Source organism: Artemia franciscana, unplaced genomic scaffold, assembly GCF_032884065.1.
Source record: "Artemia franciscana unplaced genomic scaffold, ASM3288406v1 PGA_scaffold_32, whole genome shotgun sequence".
NCBI classification, from domain to species: domain Eukaryota; kingdom Metazoa; phylum Arthropoda; class Branchiopoda; order Anostraca; family Artemiidae; genus Artemia; species Artemia franciscana.
This window is the reverse complement of record NW_027062665.1, coordinates 1,154,826-1,173,584: the sequence shown is the minus strand read 5'-3', so window position 1 is coordinate 1,173,584 and position 18,759 is coordinate 1,154,826. Positions and strand designations below refer to the sequence as shown.

General features: G+C 32.9%; 1 protein-coding gene across 1 annotated transcript in view; it reads left to right on the top strand.

Moving 5' to 3' along the window:
- The window catches only part of LOC136041650 (RRP12-like protein), a 107,087-nt gene that overhangs the window by 31,697 nt on the left and 56,631 nt on the right, over window positions 1-18,759 (top strand). The window contains exons 7-9 of the mRNA XM_065726355.1: window positions 6,507-6,672; window positions 10,595-10,767; window positions 14,021-14,203. Coding sequence (XP_065582427.1) covers window positions 6,507-6,672; window positions 10,595-10,767; window positions 14,021-14,203 — 522 coding nt within the window. The remainder of the gene's footprint in view (window positions 1-6,506; window positions 6,673-10,594; window positions 10,768-14,020; window positions 14,204-18,759) is intronic.

The window sequence follows — 18,759 nt, the reverse complement described above, 5'->3', positions numbered from 1 at the left end:
AAGCGATCATCTTGAGTCACTACAAAAAAGAGCCTTTAAAGTTATTCTTTCAGACTATGTAAGTTATGAATCGGCATTATCTGTCCTACAACTACCGTCCCTTTAATCTGCAAATTTGGCCGATTTCTTCTTAGATGTAAAAAACATAGAGAGATACTACCACCAGTTATGCGGATTAAAATAAACACAAGGTCAGCTAACAAAGTGAAAGACTGGAATTGCCTACTCCAAGAAAAAACCGTTTTGCCAATTCGTTCGTTTTTTGTTTTTTTACCTGTCGACGTGTAATAAGTTATAGTCTCGTGTTTTGTTTTGTTTTTTCGTTGTAAGCACAAGCGCCATATAGTTGAAATTTTATTCTAAACTACGATTGCTTGTATAAATAAAACTATTCTAATATGAGTCAATTCTATGAGCCATTTAAAAGGGCTCAAATATTCAACATCAAATAGACCTAAAGTTGTGTTTTGCTGCTTTGAATCCCATTTGAAATTCTATAAGCACATGTGCTATTACGAGTCAATTCTAAGAGCCACTTAAAATCCTATGAACCAATGGAATAATTCTATTCCAATTATCATACAGGATATTGAAGATATCGGCAATATAAGTGGACACAAAGCTTTAGGACTACCGACAGTGCGATATCAAAGCTGTAAATCCAACCTGAATTTTCATTTTAATTACGACTAGGAGGGAAGTGTGGTCTAAGAAATTATAAACTGATTTAATAAAGCAATAGAGTTTCAGAATTAATTAAAGAGAAATTTGGTTGCTACGAGGGCTTCCACTCTCTAGAATTTTCCCCTAGATCTTGAGATTTTTCCCTAGATCTGGATTTTAGGTCTGAGTGAAGGATCTTGGAAAAACTATATATATTGAGTATTACCCTCAAAAAGTATATTAAGCATATATATTATCATTATTTGGTATCTTGCGAGCTAATTAATTTTAGATTCTGTTAAACTTTCAGTGGCAGTCCTGGTGGCTATTCAGATTTTATATATATATATATATATATATATATATATATATATATATATATATATATATATATATATATATATATATGTATATATATATATTGTTCTCAAAATTTGAGAACATTCCGATAGAGTTATCGGAATATATAAAACTATGAAACCAGGAATAATATTATATATATATATATATATATGGAATGCTATTCAGCATTCCATAAAACTAACCTGTGCCATTTTGATGTGAAAGTTTTTCCATTTTATCATATCTCTTTTTGTTCTTTTTTTTTTTTTATGGAATGCTATTCAGCGCTCCATAGAACTAGCCTGTGCCATATTTGATGTGAAAGTTTTTCTATTTTATCATATCTCTCTTTTTTTTTCTTTTTTTTATGGAATGCTATTCAGCATTCCATAGAACTAACCTGTGCCATATTTGATGTGAAAGTTGTTCCATTTTATCATATCTCTTTTTTTTTATGGAGTGCTATTCAGCATTCCATAAAACTAACCTGTGCCATATTTGATGTGAAAGTTTTTCCATTTTATCATATCTCTTTTTGTTCTTTTTTTTTTTATTATGGAATGCTATTCAGCATTCTATAGAACTAACCCGTGCCATATTTGATGTGAAAGTTTTTCCATTTTATCATATCTCTTTTTTTTTCTTTTTTTTTTTTATGGAGTGCTATTCAGCGCTCCATAGAACTAGCCTGTGCCATATTTGATGTGAAAGTTTTTCTATTTTATCATATCTCTTTTTTTTTCTTTTTTTTCTTTTTTTTTATGGAATGCTATTCAGCATTCCATAGAACTAACCTGTGCCATATTTGATGTGAAAGTTTTTCCATTTTATCATATCTCTTTTTTTTATGGAGTGCTATTCAGCGCTCCATAGAACTAGCCTGTGCCATATTTGATGTGAAAGTTTTTCCATTTTATCATATCTCTTTTTTTTCTTTTTTTTTCTTTTTTTTATGGAATGCTATTCAGCATTCTATAGAACTAACCCGTGCCATATTTGATGTGAAAGTTGTTCCATTTTATCATATCTCTTTTTTTTTATGGAGTGCTATTCAGCGCTCCATAGAACTAGCCTGTGCCATATTTGATGTGAAAGTTTTTCTATTTTATCATATCTCTCTTTTTTTTTCTTTTTTCTATGGAATGCTATTCAGCATTCCATAGAACTAACCTGTGCCATATTTGATGTGAAAGTTTTTCCATTTTATCATATCTCTTTTTTTTATGGAGTGCTATTCAGCGCTCCATAGAACTAGCCTGTGCCATATTTGATGTGAAAGTTTTTCCATTTTATCATATCTCTTTTTTTTTCTTTTTTTTCTTTTTTTTTATGGAATGCTATTCAGCATTCTATAGAACTAACCCGTGCCATATTTGATGTGAAAGTTTTTCCATTTTATCATATCTCTTTTTGTTCTTTTTTTTTTTTATGGAGTGCTATTCAGCGCTCCATAGAACTAGCCTGTGCCATATTTGATGTGAAAGTTTTTCCATTTTATCATATCTCTTTTTGTTCTTTTTTTTTTATGGAATGCTATTCAGCGCTCCATAGAACTAGCCTGTGCCATATTTGATGTGAAAGTTTTTCTATTTTATCATATCTCTCTTTTTTTTTCTTTTTTTTCTTTTTTTTTATGGAATGCTATTCAGCATTCTATAGAACTAACCCGTGCCATATTTGATGTGAAAGTTTTTCCATTTTATCATATCTCTTTTTGTTCTTTTTTTTTTTTATGGAGTGCTATTCAGCGCTCCATAGAACTAGCCTGTGCCATATTTGATGTGAAAGTTTTTCCATTTTATCATATCTCTTTTTGTTCTTTTTTTTTTATGGAATGCTATTCAGCGCTCCATAGAACTAGCCTGTGCCATATTTGATGTGAAAGTTTTTCTATTTTATCATATCTCTCTTTTTTTTTCTTTTTTCTATGGAATGCTATTCAGCATTCCATAGAACTAACCTGTGCCATATTTGATGTGAAAGTTTTTCCATTTTATCATATCTCTTTTTTTTATGGAGTGCTATTCAGCGCTCCATAGAACTAGCCTGTGCCATATTTGATGTGAAAGTTTTTCCATTTTATCATATCTCTTTTTTTTTCTTTTTTTTCTTTTTTTTTATGGAATGCTATTCAGCATTCTATAGAACTAACCCGTGCCATATTTGATGTGAAAGTTTTTCCATTTTATCATATCTCTTTTTGTTCTTTTTTTTTTTTATGGAGTGCTATTCAGCGCTCCATAGAACTAGCCTGTGCCATATTTGATGTGAAAGTTTTTCCATTTTATCATATCTCTTTTTGTTCTTTTTTTTTTATGGAATGCTATTCAGCGCTCCATAGAACTAGCCTGTGCCATATTTGATGTGAAAGTTTTTCTATTTTATCATATCTCTTTTTTTTTCTTTTTTTTTTCTTTTTTTTTATGGAATGCTATTCAGCATTCTATAAAACCAACCTGTGCCATATTTGATGTGAAAGTTTTTCCATTTTATCATATCTCTTTTTTTTTATTATGGAATGCTATTCAGCGCTCCATAGAACTAGCCTGTGCCATATTTGATGTGAAAGTTTTTCCATTTTATCATATCTCTTTTTTTTCTTTTTTTTTTTTTTATGGAATGCTATTCAGCATTCTATAGAACTAACCCGTGCCATATTTGATGTGAAAGTTTTTCCATTTTATCATATCTCTTTTTGTTCTTTTTTTTTATGGAATGCTATTCAGCGCTCCATAGAACTAGCCTGTGCCATATTTGATGTGAAAGTTTTTCTATTTTATCATATCTCTTTTTTTCTTTTTTTTTCTTTTTTTTTTATGGAATGCTATTCAGCATTCCATAGAACTAACCTGTGCCATATTTGATGTGAAAGTTTTTCCATTTTATCATATCTCTTTTTTCTTTATGGAGTGCTATTCAGCGCTCCATAGAACTAGCCTGTGCCATATTTGATGTGAAAGTTTTTCCATTTTATCATATCTCTTTTTTTCTTTTTTTTTCTTTTTTTTTTATGGAATGCTATTCAGCATTCCATAGAACTAACCTGTGCCATATTTGATGTGAAAGTTTTTCCATTTTATCATATCTCTTTTTTCTTTATGGAGTGCTATTCAGCGCTCCATAGAACTAGCCTGTGCCATATTTGATGTGAAAGTTTTTCCATTTTATCATATCTCTTTTTTTCTTTTTTTTTCTTTTTTTTTTATGGAATGCTATTCAGCATTCCATAGAACTAACCTGTGCCATATTTGATGTGAAAGTTTTTCCATTCTATCATATCTCTTCTTTTTTTTATGGAGTGCTATTCAGCGCTCCATAGAACTAGCCTGTGCCATATTTGATGTGAAAGTTTTTCCATTTTATCATATCTCTTTTTTTTCTTTTTTTTTCTTTTTTTTTATGGAATGCTATTCAGCATTCTATAGAACTAACCCGTGCCATATTTGATGTGAAAGTTTTTCCATTTTATCATATCTCTTTTTGTTCTTTTTTTTTATGGAATGCTATTCAGCGCTCCATAGAACTAGCCTGTGCCATATTTGATGTGAAAGTTTTTCTATTTTATCATATCTCTCTTTTTTTTTCTTTTTTTTTATGGAATGCTATTCAGCATTCCATAGAACTAACCTGTGCCATATTTGATGTGAAAGTTTTTCCATTTTATCATATCTCTTTTTTCTTTATGGAGTGCTATTCAGCGCTCCATAGAACTAGCCTGTGCCATATTTGATGTGAAAGTTTTTCCATTTTATCATATCTCTTTTTTTTTTCTTTTTTTTTATGGAATGCTATTCAGCATTCTATAGAACTAACCCGTGCCATATTTGATGTGAAAGTTTTTCCATTTTATCATGTCTCATCGTTTTGCAAAAATCATCGATACCTGCATAAAAATGATAAATTAACAGTTTTTTTCCTTTTTTGCTTTAGGAGTTATTCTAGAGGATGTTAAGTGCTCTCTTTTGGGTAGTGCTTCAACTGTACAGACTTTAACTGCATATAAAAGGAAAACTCCACGGTTCTTATTTCCTCTTTTTTAAATAACAAATGAAATTGTGTCAGTAGGAAAATATATGGAAAGATAATTAAATTGTACTAAAATAACCCCGTTCAGCCTATTTCAAAGGTATAGTTTCAGTAGTTCGTAACTCAGATATAAATTAATAAAAATTTCTTTAGGGCTTGGTTCAGTGGGTGTTAACTGTTAATTTTTGGGTATTGCTTCAACTGCATAAAAAAATTTAAATTTGCAGTTCTGTATTGCTATTTGTTTAATTAGGATTTGGTTCAGATGATGTTAACTCTTAACTTTCTGGATGATGCTTTAACTGCACAAGCTTTAGCTGCATAAAAAAAAAAATGAAAATTTATAGTTTCTTATAGCCTTTTTAATTTTTTTAGGGCTTGGTTCAGAGGCTGCTAACTGTTAACTTTCCTGGTGACGCTTTAGCTGGACAATCTTTAACTGCGCAGAAAAAAATGAAACCTTACAATCTTTTTTTTACTTAAAAATTTTTCTTCAGGACTTGGTTCTGAGGATGTTAGATGCTAACTTCTGGGCAATGCTTTAACTGCAAAAGCTTTAACCGCATAAAAAATGAAAAATTTACAGTTCTTTATATTTTTTAGTTTTTTCTTTATGACCTGGTTCAGTGGATGTTAACTGCTAATTTTAGAGCAATGACTTAACTGCACGAACTTTAACTGCATAAAGAGAAATGAAAATTTACACTTCCTTTCTGCTTTTTTAATTTTTTAGGACTTGGTTCAGAGGGTACTAACTGTTAACTTTCCTGGTGACGCTTTAGCTGCACAATCTTTAACTGCGCAGAAAAAAAATGAAAACTTTACAATTTCTTTTTACTTTAAAAATTTTTCTTCGGGACTTGGTTCTGAGGATGTTAGATGCTAACTTTGATGTTGTTAATTAAGGATGTTAGTTAAGTAATGACTTAACTGCACGAACTTAAACTGCATAAAGGGAAATGAAAATTTACACTTCCTTTTTGCTTTTTAAAAAATTTTTTTAGGAGTTGGTTCAGAGGCTGCTAACTGTTAACTTTCCAGGTGACGATTTAGCCGCACAAACTTTAATTGCTCAAAAAAAACTTAGTGTTTCTTTTTACTTTCTTTAGGACTTGGTTCTGAGGATGCTAACTGCTAACTTTTGGGTAATGCTTTAACTGCACAAACTTTAACTGCATAAAAAAAATTAAAACTTAAAAGTTAAATCAATCAATCAATTTATTAATGCTAAAAAAACAGTTACAAAACGTTGTTTTTTCTTTATGACCTGGTTCAGTGGATGGTCACTGCTAATTTTAGAGTAATTTAACTGCATAAAATGTACAGTTTTTTATAGTTTTCTTTTTGTTTTTTGTTTCTTAGGACCTGGCTCAGTGGATTTTAAATACTAGTTTTAGGGCAATGATTTGACTGGAAAAGCTTAGACTGCGTAAAAAAAAAGAAAACTCAGTTTTTTGTTGCTTTTTCTTTTTTAGGACTTAGTTCAAAGGATGTTAACTGTTAACTTTTTGGGTGATGCTCTGACTGCAACATGTGCAATGCAAGTTCTGCACGGAATGTTGGTTTCTCGTCCAAAACAAGAGTCTTTACCTTCTGAATTAAATGCCAAAATTGTGTCTGCCCTCTACAACTGCAAGCCAGGTAGGGTTCTATTTTATTTAATATTCATTAATACTTTTTACTTTATTTAAGTTTCATGGCTTGGGAAAGAAAGCTTTTTGATTTTATGCCTGCTTTATTTAATTTTATTTTCAGAAAAAAAATAATTCCCAGCGGATCCCAAAACGAGCAAGGTTTGACCGGACCTGTCTCGATTTCAAAAATTTAAGTGCGGGATTTTCTCTATTATGTCGTACCTCATCGTTTTGCAAAAAAATCTTGACAACTACATAAAAAATAGAAACTTTTTTGCTAAAAAAAATGTCATTTAGGTCTTACTTAGAGGAAAGAAAGGCTTAGAATTATTTTATTCAGAAAATTTATGTAAATAAGATTTTGCAAGTCTTTTCTATATAGCTTCATTGAAGTCCCCCTGCTCCAGCCCGTCGTAGGGAATTGCAAGCCAGGTAGGGTTTTCTTATATTTAATAAGAATTTATTCGTTTTTTTATTTATAATTTTGGCTTCAGAAAATTTTTTTTTTGCTTTTTCAATGCTTTGCTCATTTTTTTTTTTTTTTTTACTTCTTCGGTTTTTGCATCTAAGATAGTGTGAATCAGAAAACGGTATTAACTGCTTTTCTTCCCAAAATCAAGAATGAAGAAAATTAGGAAAGCAAGAATACATATATTTTGAACTAAATGGAAACACTGTCTCTGCTTTGTAGAAATGTAAGCCCAAGTTGGGTTACTTTATATAATAAGAATCAATTTATTTATTCATTTTTTTATTTTATTTGATTTATTTGTTATCTGTTTGTTTCCTAGGTTGAGAAGGAGCGTTTTTTGCTTCTTTTTTACCCTGATTATTTCGTCATTGCTTTTATTTTTTTCCTTGGATAATCTCGTTTAGAAACAGCTACGTTTCTGGGGTTTCTCTATGGGGCATTAGAAGGAATTGTTTAAATATTTGTGAGTGATATGTATTTTACCTATATTGGTTATTTAGACTGGGGCTGTCGGAAAGATGCTATCTTCATGAATGGCTGAGACAGGTTTTGGTGTATTTGGAAGTATCTGCAAAACGTTAATTGGAAATTCACTAACACTGCAATTTTTTCTGCGTTTATGAAATAACTGCGAATTACAGCGCAAATACCCGTTTTGATTGAGATCATTCAATCTATCTTTCTCTCTATTTATTTCACTTTCCTTACTAATTAATTGTTAAATACCGTCTCTTACGGATGTGGTTTATTGAATTAGATTTTTACTAAATGTCTTTTTGAAAAAAATTGACTCATTTTGCCACCTGAGGCCAACACAGCTACGCATGCTCCTTCTCCATCCCAATCTATTCAAAGCCTCCCTCTTTATACCCTCCAAAGAAGTCCCTATCTCCGTTAAATCTTTTTTTGTGACATCCTCCTACCCCAGACGAGGACGACCTGCTTTCCGTTTAGCCCTTGACGGTTGGCTGAAAAGGACAATCTTCGGTAATCTGTCACCTTTGATCCGCAGAACGTGTCCTAACCACCTCAACCTTTCTTTCATTATAGCCCAAGAAAGTGGGATTGAACCATACTTTTCGCACAGCCTACTGTTTGGATACGATCAGTTAGCCGGGTACCCAGCACGATTTATAGACAATTTCTCTAGAAAACATCTAGTAAATCTTCATTCGCTTTTTGGAGTGCACATACTTCAGAGCCATATTTGATGACTGTCATCATTGTACCTTCCAATATTCTAATCTTGGTTTGCAGACTTATCTTCCTATTCTTCGAAAAAAAATTTAATTGTGAGAAAACACCCTGAGCCTTGGCTATTCTAACTTTAACATCTTCACTGTTCCCACCGTCTTTACTAATAATATTACCAGGTTAAGTGAAGCTGCCAACCTGATTAATCTTTTCGTTACCCAACGTTTCCTTTTCATCTTCACTTATTCCTAGCCTTGGTGTGTTAACCTTATAAGGGTGTTAACCCTGAACTCGCAAAACCTCTAAAAGCTCATTCATTTTGCTCACACTTTCATCTAGGATGCTTAAATCGTCAGCATAATCTAAGTCCAGGAGAGTTTTTCCTCTCCATTCGATTCCGTGGTCTCCCACTACCTTTCCTGTCCTCCTTAAGACAAAGTCCATCAAAATGATCCATATAAAGGGGGATAGAAGAAAACCCTGCTTAACTCCTGATTTAACACAAAACCAGCTGCTAACCTCATTTCCTACCTTAACCGCAGCAGTATTATTCTCGTACATAGCATTATCACTTTAGTGCTATATTTCATATCGCTTTAGTGTATTTGTCTGGTATACCATATAAGGATAAGACCTCTGCTAAAGCTCTTCTATCAACAAAGTCGAACGTTTGCTCATAATTATCCAAAACTGAGGACCTAAGGTATTTGACAACTAATGCACTTCTCAATTATTAACCTAAGAATAAAAATTTAGTCGATACTTCCTCTGCTTTAAAGTTTAATGAAGTTGTAAACTGTAAACTGTATAGAAATAAGTAAAGGAATAAATATTCAACCGTAAGTAAATTTATCTATTTTGTAAAATGGGTAAGTAGATAAATGTCTTAAGTGACGATTAGTGGATCTACGAAACGTTGTAAGAAGGTGTAGGTCAGACACGGCCTTATACAGGATTTTTCTTGTGGGGGGGGGGAGGGGGCTACAAAAAAACTTTGAAAACGCAACAAAAGTCTGTATATGTGTAATTTTTGTACGGGTCCGACCATTTTTTGGGGGGGAGGGACTGAAACCTGGCACTCTCTTGGATACGGCACTGAGTTCTCGTTTCACCCAAAAACTTTTTTTCAGGAGCGTAATGGAAGCGTAATTGAGACAGTAGTTAAAACAAGGGCTATATGATATACTTTTAAGATTGTTTCTAAAAAGCTGTCGTGAGGTCAAAAAGAGGTTAAGTTATTTAGTCCTCCTCGTGCCTCAATTAACCGTTTGTGTATTCTTGCTTCATAAGATGGCAAAATGGTTTGAAGGAGATATCAAGTAACTTAAATTTGGTGTATAGGCCAAATAATGCTGTATTTTCTCTTTTAGAACCTGCCGTGGGGCGAATGTCCCCAGATGGAGTTGAATCTATCTCTCTTTGCATTTCTTAAAAATTGATGGATTCTTATCAAGTTTTGGCTTGTTTAATATCAAATAAAAAGTCGAATTTTGGGAACTTGTAGTTTTGACAAAGTGTACCTTTCTCTTCAATAAAAGTTTTCTGTTCTAAAGTTCAATAGATCTGGACGATATAGCACCTATAAAGTTCATATATATATATATATATATATATATATATATATATATATATATATATATATATATATATATATATATATATATATATTATCACGATCTGTTCCATCGTTTGACAAAGCCATACAGCGAAAACGCTGAAACACTTTACGATTGGACTATCTACATGAAGATATATTCCACGGTAGGTACTTGGGAACAGCTTTGTAAAACGCCGCATTGGAGTGGTACCCTGAATGAGGTTATCCTTGAAAAACTGTCTTTTGATTATTTTAAACACGGTTCTAAGAAAAAAAAAATTCAGCATAGTTCCATTTCACCTAGGATACCTAGGTGCAATGGTTGATTAGTGGCATATCAGGCCGTAAGTTTTTCGCGGCCTTGTACCATGAAAGATGTCCCCAAAAACAAACGAATTTTGCCTAAGATGTACTCTAATATATGCACAGAAGTTTGACCTCATTGATAGTAGAGGCTCTTTTTCCCAGAAAGGGCGTGGTTGAAACTAAAAAGAAGTGCATTTTTATACTACTGTATTTCTATTTTCCTGGGGAGGGATCCTTCGGACAAGTGTTAGCAGGAGAATCCCCCCATCACCATCCCTATATGTATATCCGGTATGTATCGAATGTATATGTCTTTTACCCCATCTCATATTCTCTATTTGACCTGATATTACTTTGCAGAAATGAACGATGTACAGCGCCTCCTAGCTTGGTTGACAGTGTTGACAGAAGCCATTATTAATTTAGCTCGTTTAGATAGCCTGTTTTGTATTAATCATCTACCGAAATACTTTAGTGAAGTGACTCAGCTGTATATGTCGAGCCGAGAGGAAGTCCTCGTGGCTGTTACTCAAGTAAGTTGAACAACGACGCGATTTTATTGATGAAGGGTCATTCTATAGTAAAATTGCCCTTTCCGTTATCAACCACGTGCTTAATATTGCCCTTACTTCTAAAACTTGCTCTTTTTATTAAGCATATACTATGATGATTTTTTCATACTGAATTTTTGTTTAGATTTCTTTATTTTTATATAATTTTATGTTTCGTTTTATAATTGTTTGAATGTTTGTAATGGCTATCATCAACCTTGAATTCGATTTTTTTTTAAATTCGATTTGGTTGACTTGTTCATAATTATAGCTTGGGAATTGTTCTTTGACACATTAATTGTACTGCTTAAAAGTTTTATTCTTTTTTCACGCGAATTGAGCATAAGGATTCTTGTAGATTTTTTTCAGAAATGAAAAAAAAATTTTGCCAATTTCAGTTGCTTTTGGACTCTATAGAGTTTTTTTTTCCACTAATTGCGATTTTTAGGCTATATATTTGTTGGTGGAATTTCTCGTGAGACACTTGTCAGTTATTCAGAACACACTCAAGTTCTTTGTATTAATGTAAAATCTGAGAAAACTGGTTTTGTAGCCGTGAAGACAAGTGACGGATGACAAAATGTATTGGACTCTTATAATTTGGGCTATATATTTGCACAATAGGGGAGTGGGGGTAAAGTATTTAGACAGATTTAAGTTTAGAAACGATTCTTACTTCATAATATGCAGGAGAATTATAACTAACACAATTCGCATGCACACCCGCTATATTTTATCCCCACCCGTAATATAGAAATATATAGCCCAGATTATAAAATTCCAACGCATTCTGTCACCCATCACTTGTCTTTGTTGCTATGAAACCGGTTTATCAGATCTTACATACAGCCTAAGAACTTGAGTGTGCTTTGAATAATTATCAAGTACCTCTCGTGGTTACAAGGAAAAATTTTAAATGTAATTACATGATTTTGTTGGTACTTGAATAAATACTTTAGAACTTTCTCAAGGAATTAAACTCATTTTGCTTTTTGAGTGTCTCGACACGGAGTAATCATTTGGTTCGCTTTTGTTTCGAAGAAAAGTTTGAAAGTGGGCTTGTCTTGCTGAAAAAAAATATGTTTCTATTCATAACAGGTTCCTATCTCTGTATCGGCAAAAATGAACTATTAATAAACGTTAGAAAATAATTTTGCTTGTGCACAGAATAAACCTTGCGGTATAAAATCTTCAATCAGGGCCTTATCCAGGATTTTATTTAGTATTAGGATTTAGTTTAGGATAAGGGGATTACAGAAAAACTTCAAGAACGCATCAAAAATTTTTTTACATATATATTTGTTCCATTTTTAAGAGTCGGCCGAAAATATCTCGAGGGGGCATCAAACTCTTCACCCCCCTGGATATGGCCTCTTCTTCGATTAAACTTAGTGTCTCCTTGTCTGAATATCTTGATATGGTTGAATATCAGGTTCACTGTTGTTCCAACTAAGAGTTAAAAAGTTCGTTTTTCTCGTCTCAAAGATTTGGTTTGCTATTAATAATGTTTTTTTTTATTTCTGCACGGACAATAAAAAAGTACTGTTGATATTAAAAAAAAACCTATTTTTAGAGAAACTTTTCAGTAAGACCGGAAATAATCTGAAACAGTGAAACCATACGTAGTTACATTTCTTGGTCGTTATTAATGTTCCAAAGACATCAAAACATCTTTTGTCTTCCTGGAACCATCTGTTGTATATCCGTGTCACCACTATTTTCTAAGATTTTTTTTGCTGTTTAAAAATTATTAAATTTTTGGCAGCAACAATTTTTCGTCAGTGTTGCCACTTTTGGCCGTGAGAATGATTAAGTAAAACTAACTTTCTATATGTGACAAATCTTCTTGTCCATAAATTGCACATATTAAGAATCTGTTGATTCCCAAAGACAAATATTCCTTGAAGAGAAAAGTGCACCTTCTTAATCGGTATCTTTTTTTTTGTTTCTTTTTTTTTGCTCACCTCCGTTTCTTTCTTTCAACATGGTGCCCATTTCTAGCAAAAACTGAATAAGGTCATTTTTATGGATACAAATATGCAGGACGAAAGATGATTAACGTAAAAAAATATTGAGAGCTGAAATGCAAGTTAAGACAAGAAAATGGTTCCTAGACTACTAATTAATCATTGAGATCCATACTTTTGGTAAGATTTATTTCCCAAAACGAGGGTCAAGCTGATCTACTGACTGTTATTCGGAAATCTTGAGACCGCGCCCCACTAAGGCCATTAATAACGGCTATTTTTTTTTTGTATTTTTATTCCTAGTTACTATTTTCCATGATGTAGTCAGTAGCTACCTGCAGAACCTGGCTGTTTTTAAAATATTATACACATTGTTTTACAGAAGGATTTTATAGAAGAAAAAGAATAAAGCAGGGCTTTAGAAGGAAAAATCGTAATGCAACGTATTTCTGTGTTATTAATGCCGGACAACTTTGAAAAGGGTGAATTTTCTTTTTTTTTTTTTTTTTTAAATAACGCTGTCAGACTGTCATGGCAGGCTCGCTACTAAACCTGGATGAGATTCAAAGTGCCGAAAACCATCGGCTGTTGACAGCTCTGTAATGAGCCCTGGGAGGTAAATGATTGTCGAGTTTTGTGGGGTTGAGTTTTTTTCCTTTTTTTTAAATATGGTTGTAGAAGTTCCCACTAAACCAATTCAGATTTCCTTTTCACTCTTTTTGTTACTTTAACAATTCCTTAAATATGAAAAGGACGACTGTTTGGAAATCAATCGTACCAACCGCTTCCTAGTACCGTTTTTTATTGTAATATTAAATTTTGCCTAACACGGTGCAAAAGAGTTTTGATTGACATATTAAATTCTAGTAAAATACATTTATATTCTATGCTGCATGCTGCTATACAACGTAACCCTCCCATCAGATCATAGTATATTGGTAATAACCCCTTGAGATGATTACTGTCAACAAGACATATATCTCAAAATCTCTGTGAAAAATTTCGGTTCTCGTTGTTCATTTTGGGGACCACTTAACAATCTACTCGTAATATGACCTGCGGCTTATTATTCAATTATGAAAAAAAATGGGAAGAAGTTTTGGTTCGTATTTTTTTTTTTATTACGTTATATTAAAAGGAGGATTAGATTTTGTGAGTTTGATAAGTTGATTTTATTATCTACTTGAACTTTTATAACTTGAAGGATAAATCAATTTAGTTAAATCAAAGCCATTATATATTGTTTTTTCTATATCTTCTGCTTTTAGGCATTTCAAAATGTTTTGAGTGGTCCAGTGTCACTGGCAGTGGGAGCAGCAAATGCGACAGATTTAACCGATTCACTGAAAAAGGGTCTTGAGAAGGTCGTTACATTTGTCGAAAGCTGCTTGGAACTACAATTCATCAAGGCCTGGAAATATGTCTGCAACCTCACAACAACTTTGATTGATGTAAGTACAAGAAAAGAAAAAAGTAGCAAATATTCAACTTATGTTTAAAAAATGTCCCCTTTTTAGCTCGCTTCAGGACTCTTGAAGCTCTTATATCCCACAAATGTTTGGCACAGATACGGCCGAGTGCTCTGTTTCATTTCCTAAGCAGATAAATTTTTCCCTGCCCTCATCTCCTCCCGGAGATTATGAATATACGGAAACTGAAAAAGCTCAATTGGTATGCCCACTCTGTTTTTTTTTAAAGTATGTTTGGGATCCGACCGTTCCTTTTGCTTGGTGCTCTTGTGACGAAAATTTAAGGACAACCACCCCCTCTCCATCAAACAGTTCGTGGTATCGAATTATAGTAAGGAGTGACTCGGCTCAATATAAGTTTCATCAATCTTAGTCTTACTCATCAAAAGTTACGAGCCTGAGAAAATTTGACTGTTTTAGAAAATGGGGGGAAAATCCCCTAAAAGTCATAAAATCTTAACGAAAATCACACCACTAGATTCAGCGTGTTAGAGAACCCTACTATAGAAGCTCCTATCTACAAAAATATAGAATTTTTTATTTTTTGTCAGAAGACAGATCACGGATGCGTGTTTATTTGTTTTTTTTTGTTGTTTTTTTCCCAGGGGTTATCGTGTCGACCCAGTAGTCCTAGAATGTCACGAGAGGGCTTAATCAGATGGAAATTGAAAGTTCTATTGCCCTTCTTAAGTGACGAAAAAAATTTACGGGGAAGGATCTTTCCATGGATGGATTTATCATGAGAAAAGAGAATTCCCATGAAGGAGGCGCAGAATTTTTCTAGCATTATTTTAACAACAAAAAATGAGAGAATAAATAAAAAAAACTTTTTTTTCAATTGGAAGTAAGGAGCAGCATTAAAACTTAAAACGAACAAAAATTATTAAGTATATAAGGGAGTTCGTCTCCTCAATACCTCGGTCTTTACGCTAAAGTATTTTTTGTAATTTCAACTATTTATTCTACGGCCTTTGTGATTCAGGGGTCATTATTAAAGAATTGGGACAAAATTCAAGCCTTAGTGTAAAAGGCAAGGTATTGACGAGGGGGCGAATCCCCACATATACTTAATAAAAATATACAAATATAGAAGTTCACTACGTAAGTTAATTCGCAAGTTAAGTATATTTATTACTAATAAAAAAGTTCGTAAAAAAACAAAAAGTTCACTTTCCATTTTAAGTAACCAATAACTGAAGGGCAACTAGACCTCCTCCCCTACCCCTTTTCTTTATCAAAGTCGTTCGATAACAACTATGAGAAAGCCATTTAGTAAAAAAAAAATAAAAATAAAAAATATATGCAAATTTCGTTTTAATTATTCATGTACGGTAAGCCGAAATCAAAACATGGATTAATTCAAAAACGTCTAGAAATTAAATTTAAAACACAGATTTTTTCAATTGAAAGTTAGGAGTGACATTAAAACTTAAGAACGCACAGAAATTATTACGTATGTGAAAGGGGTTGTCCCTCCTCGACACCTTGCGTCGTTTAGTTTTTATTGTTTTAAAAAGTAGTGTTGTGAAAAAGAGTCAAACTTTAGCGTATAGAGCGAGGCGTTGAGGAGAGGACAATCCCTTTCATATACGGAATAATTTCTGTTCGTTTTAAGTTTTAATGTTGCTCCTTACTTTCAGTTTTCCTAAATTATTTCCTAGAAATATAGGAGAGGCGTAGAATTTTATGAACTTAGATTTGAAGGGACTGTTGCATGTTCACCACGGGACTGACATCAAGTAATCACTAAGAAGTTTACTTTGATAGTTAAGGAAGTTACATTTTGTTTTTCGATAAATTTAGGCGGGTTGACGAAAAATCATTTCTTTTTTCTGAAAATTTTAGAAACTTTAGATGGGGTTGTTCTCGTCTTTTCACGATCTCATACCAGAATCTGTCTCAAATTTGTCTCAATTTTTTTGTCTCAAAAATTTTGCCTCAAATTTCAAACAGTTCGTGGTAACGAACTGTAGTAAGGAGTGACCCGGCTCAATAATAATCAAAACTCTAAAAAATGGAATTTTGATACCAATAGCTACATCAAAAAATCGCATTTTAATGCTGATTTCAAATGTATAACTTTCATCGAGATTAGTCGGACCTATCAAAAGTTACGAGCCTGAGAAAATTTGCGTCATTTTAGAAAATAGGGGAAAACACCCCCTAAAAATCATACAATCTTAACGAAAATCACACCATGAGATTCAGCGTATCAGAGAACCTTATTGTAGAAGTTTCAAGCTCCTATCTACAAAAAGTGGAATTTCGCATTTTTTGCCAGAAGACAAATCACGGATGCGTGTTTTTTTTTCCTCAGGGGTGATCGTATCGACCCAGTCGTCTTAGAGTGTCGCGGGAGGGCTCATTCTAGCGGAAATTAAAAGTTCTAGTGCCATTTTTAAGTGACAAAAAAATGGAGGGCACCTAGGCCCCCTCCCACGCTCATTTTTTCCCAAAAGTCAACGGGTCAAAATTCTGAGATAGCCATTTTATTCACCATAGTCAAAAAAACTAATAACTATGTCTTTGGGGACGACTTACTACCCCGCAGTCTCCCTGGGAGGGGTTGCAAGTTACAAACTTTGACCTGTGTTTACATATAGTAATGGTTACTGGGAAGTGTACGGACGTTTTCAGGGGGATTTTTTTTTGTTTGGGAGGGAGAGTTGAGGTGGGGGTGGGGGGGTTACGCGGGAGGATCTTTCCTTGGAAAAACTTTTCATTGGGGGAGAGACTTTCAATGAAGGGGGCACAGGATTTTGTTTGCATTATTTAAAAAAACAAGGAAAAAATAAATATGAGAAGTTTTTTCTACTGAAAGTGAGGAGCAACATTAAAACTTAAAACGAGGAGAAATTATTGCGCATATGAGGGGTTTACCTCCTCGTAATACCTAGCTCTTTACGCGAAACTATTTTTAGTAATTTCAACTATTTATTCTACGGCCTTTGTGATTCAAGGGTCATTCTTAAGGAATTGGGACAGAATTTGAGCTTTAATGTAAAGAGTGAGGTATCGACGGGGGTGAACTCCCTCATATACGCAATAAAAATATACGAATATAGAAGTTCGTTATGTAAGTTAATTCGTAAAATTACGCATATTTTTTACTAATGAAAATATTCGTAAAACAATTAAAAGTTCTAGTTGCCTTTTTAAGTAATCAAAAATTAGGGGGCAGCTAGGCTTCCTCCCTCTCTCCTTTTTTCTCAAAACCTTCCGATTAAAACTATGAGAAAGCCATTTAGCCAAAAAGAAAATTAATATAAAAATTTCGTTTTAGTTATTTTTGTGCGGAGAGCCAAGATCAAAACATGTACGAATTAAAAAACGTCCAGAAATTAAATAAAAAAAACAAGTTTTTTTTAAATGAAAGTAAGGAGCGACATTAAAACTTAAAACGAACAGAAATTACTCCGTATATGAAAGGGGCTTTTCTTCCTCAACGCCCCGCTCTTTACGCTAAAGTTTTTTCCTTTAAAAAAAAGTAGAGCTAAGAGAAAGAGTCAAACTTTAGCGTACAGAGGGAGGCGTTGAGGAAGAAAAGCCCCTTTCATATACGGAGTAATTTCTGTTCGTTTTAAGTTTTAATGTCGCTCCTTACTTTCATTTAAAAAAACTTTTTTTTTTATTTAATGTCTCAAAAGTCTCAATTTTTTACCTCTATTGAGTTACTGACTACTGATCACAAAAAAAAAACACAGAAAAGAAGCAATTTTTATGTTGCTATGCAACTCAACTAATATAAAAGTTGGATTCATTTTTTGATGGTAATATGATGCTCTGCAGCTCTACAACTATTAATATGTTGCTCTGCTACTCAACTAATCTCAACTCAAGTTTTTCTCAATTTTTGTCTCAAATTTGTCTCAAAAGTCTCAATTTTTTACCTCTATTGAGTTACAGACTACTGATCACAAAAAAAACACAGAAAAGAAGCAATTTTTATGTTGCTATGCAACTCAACTAATATAAAAGTTGGATTCATTTTTTGATGGTAATATGATGCTCTGCAACTCTACAACTAATATAAGTTGCTCTGCAACTCAACTAATCTGAACGTCAAATTCGTTTTTTAAAGATAAGGACAGTTTGTTCACAAGACAAGTCTACTGAGGAGCGAAGCTCTGTCTGTGTAAGGTCTCACCTTTTATGATACATATAAGATGAACGCACAAAGTGTTAAGTACCTGACAGCACATCAAAGTAAATTCAATGGGAAACCAATCATAGTTATCAAAGGGTGCTTGCAGAAGGAACATGATATTGATGAAGAAAGACATTTAACAGGTTTTCCTAGGTGAGTAGGGGGCTATGGTTTGAAACACAGTTTTTTTTTTTTTTTTTTTTTTTTTTTTTTTTTTTTTTTTTTTTTTTTTTTTTTTTTTTTTTTTTATCGCGTCAAACAATTTAAATTATTTAAAACAATTGAACTAGCAAGACTGCCAAATTCTGTTTACCGGTTAGTTAGGTTTGCTTAAGAGCAATGATTACCGTTAACATTAATAAAGAAAAGAAGAAACAGTACGTAATGAAAA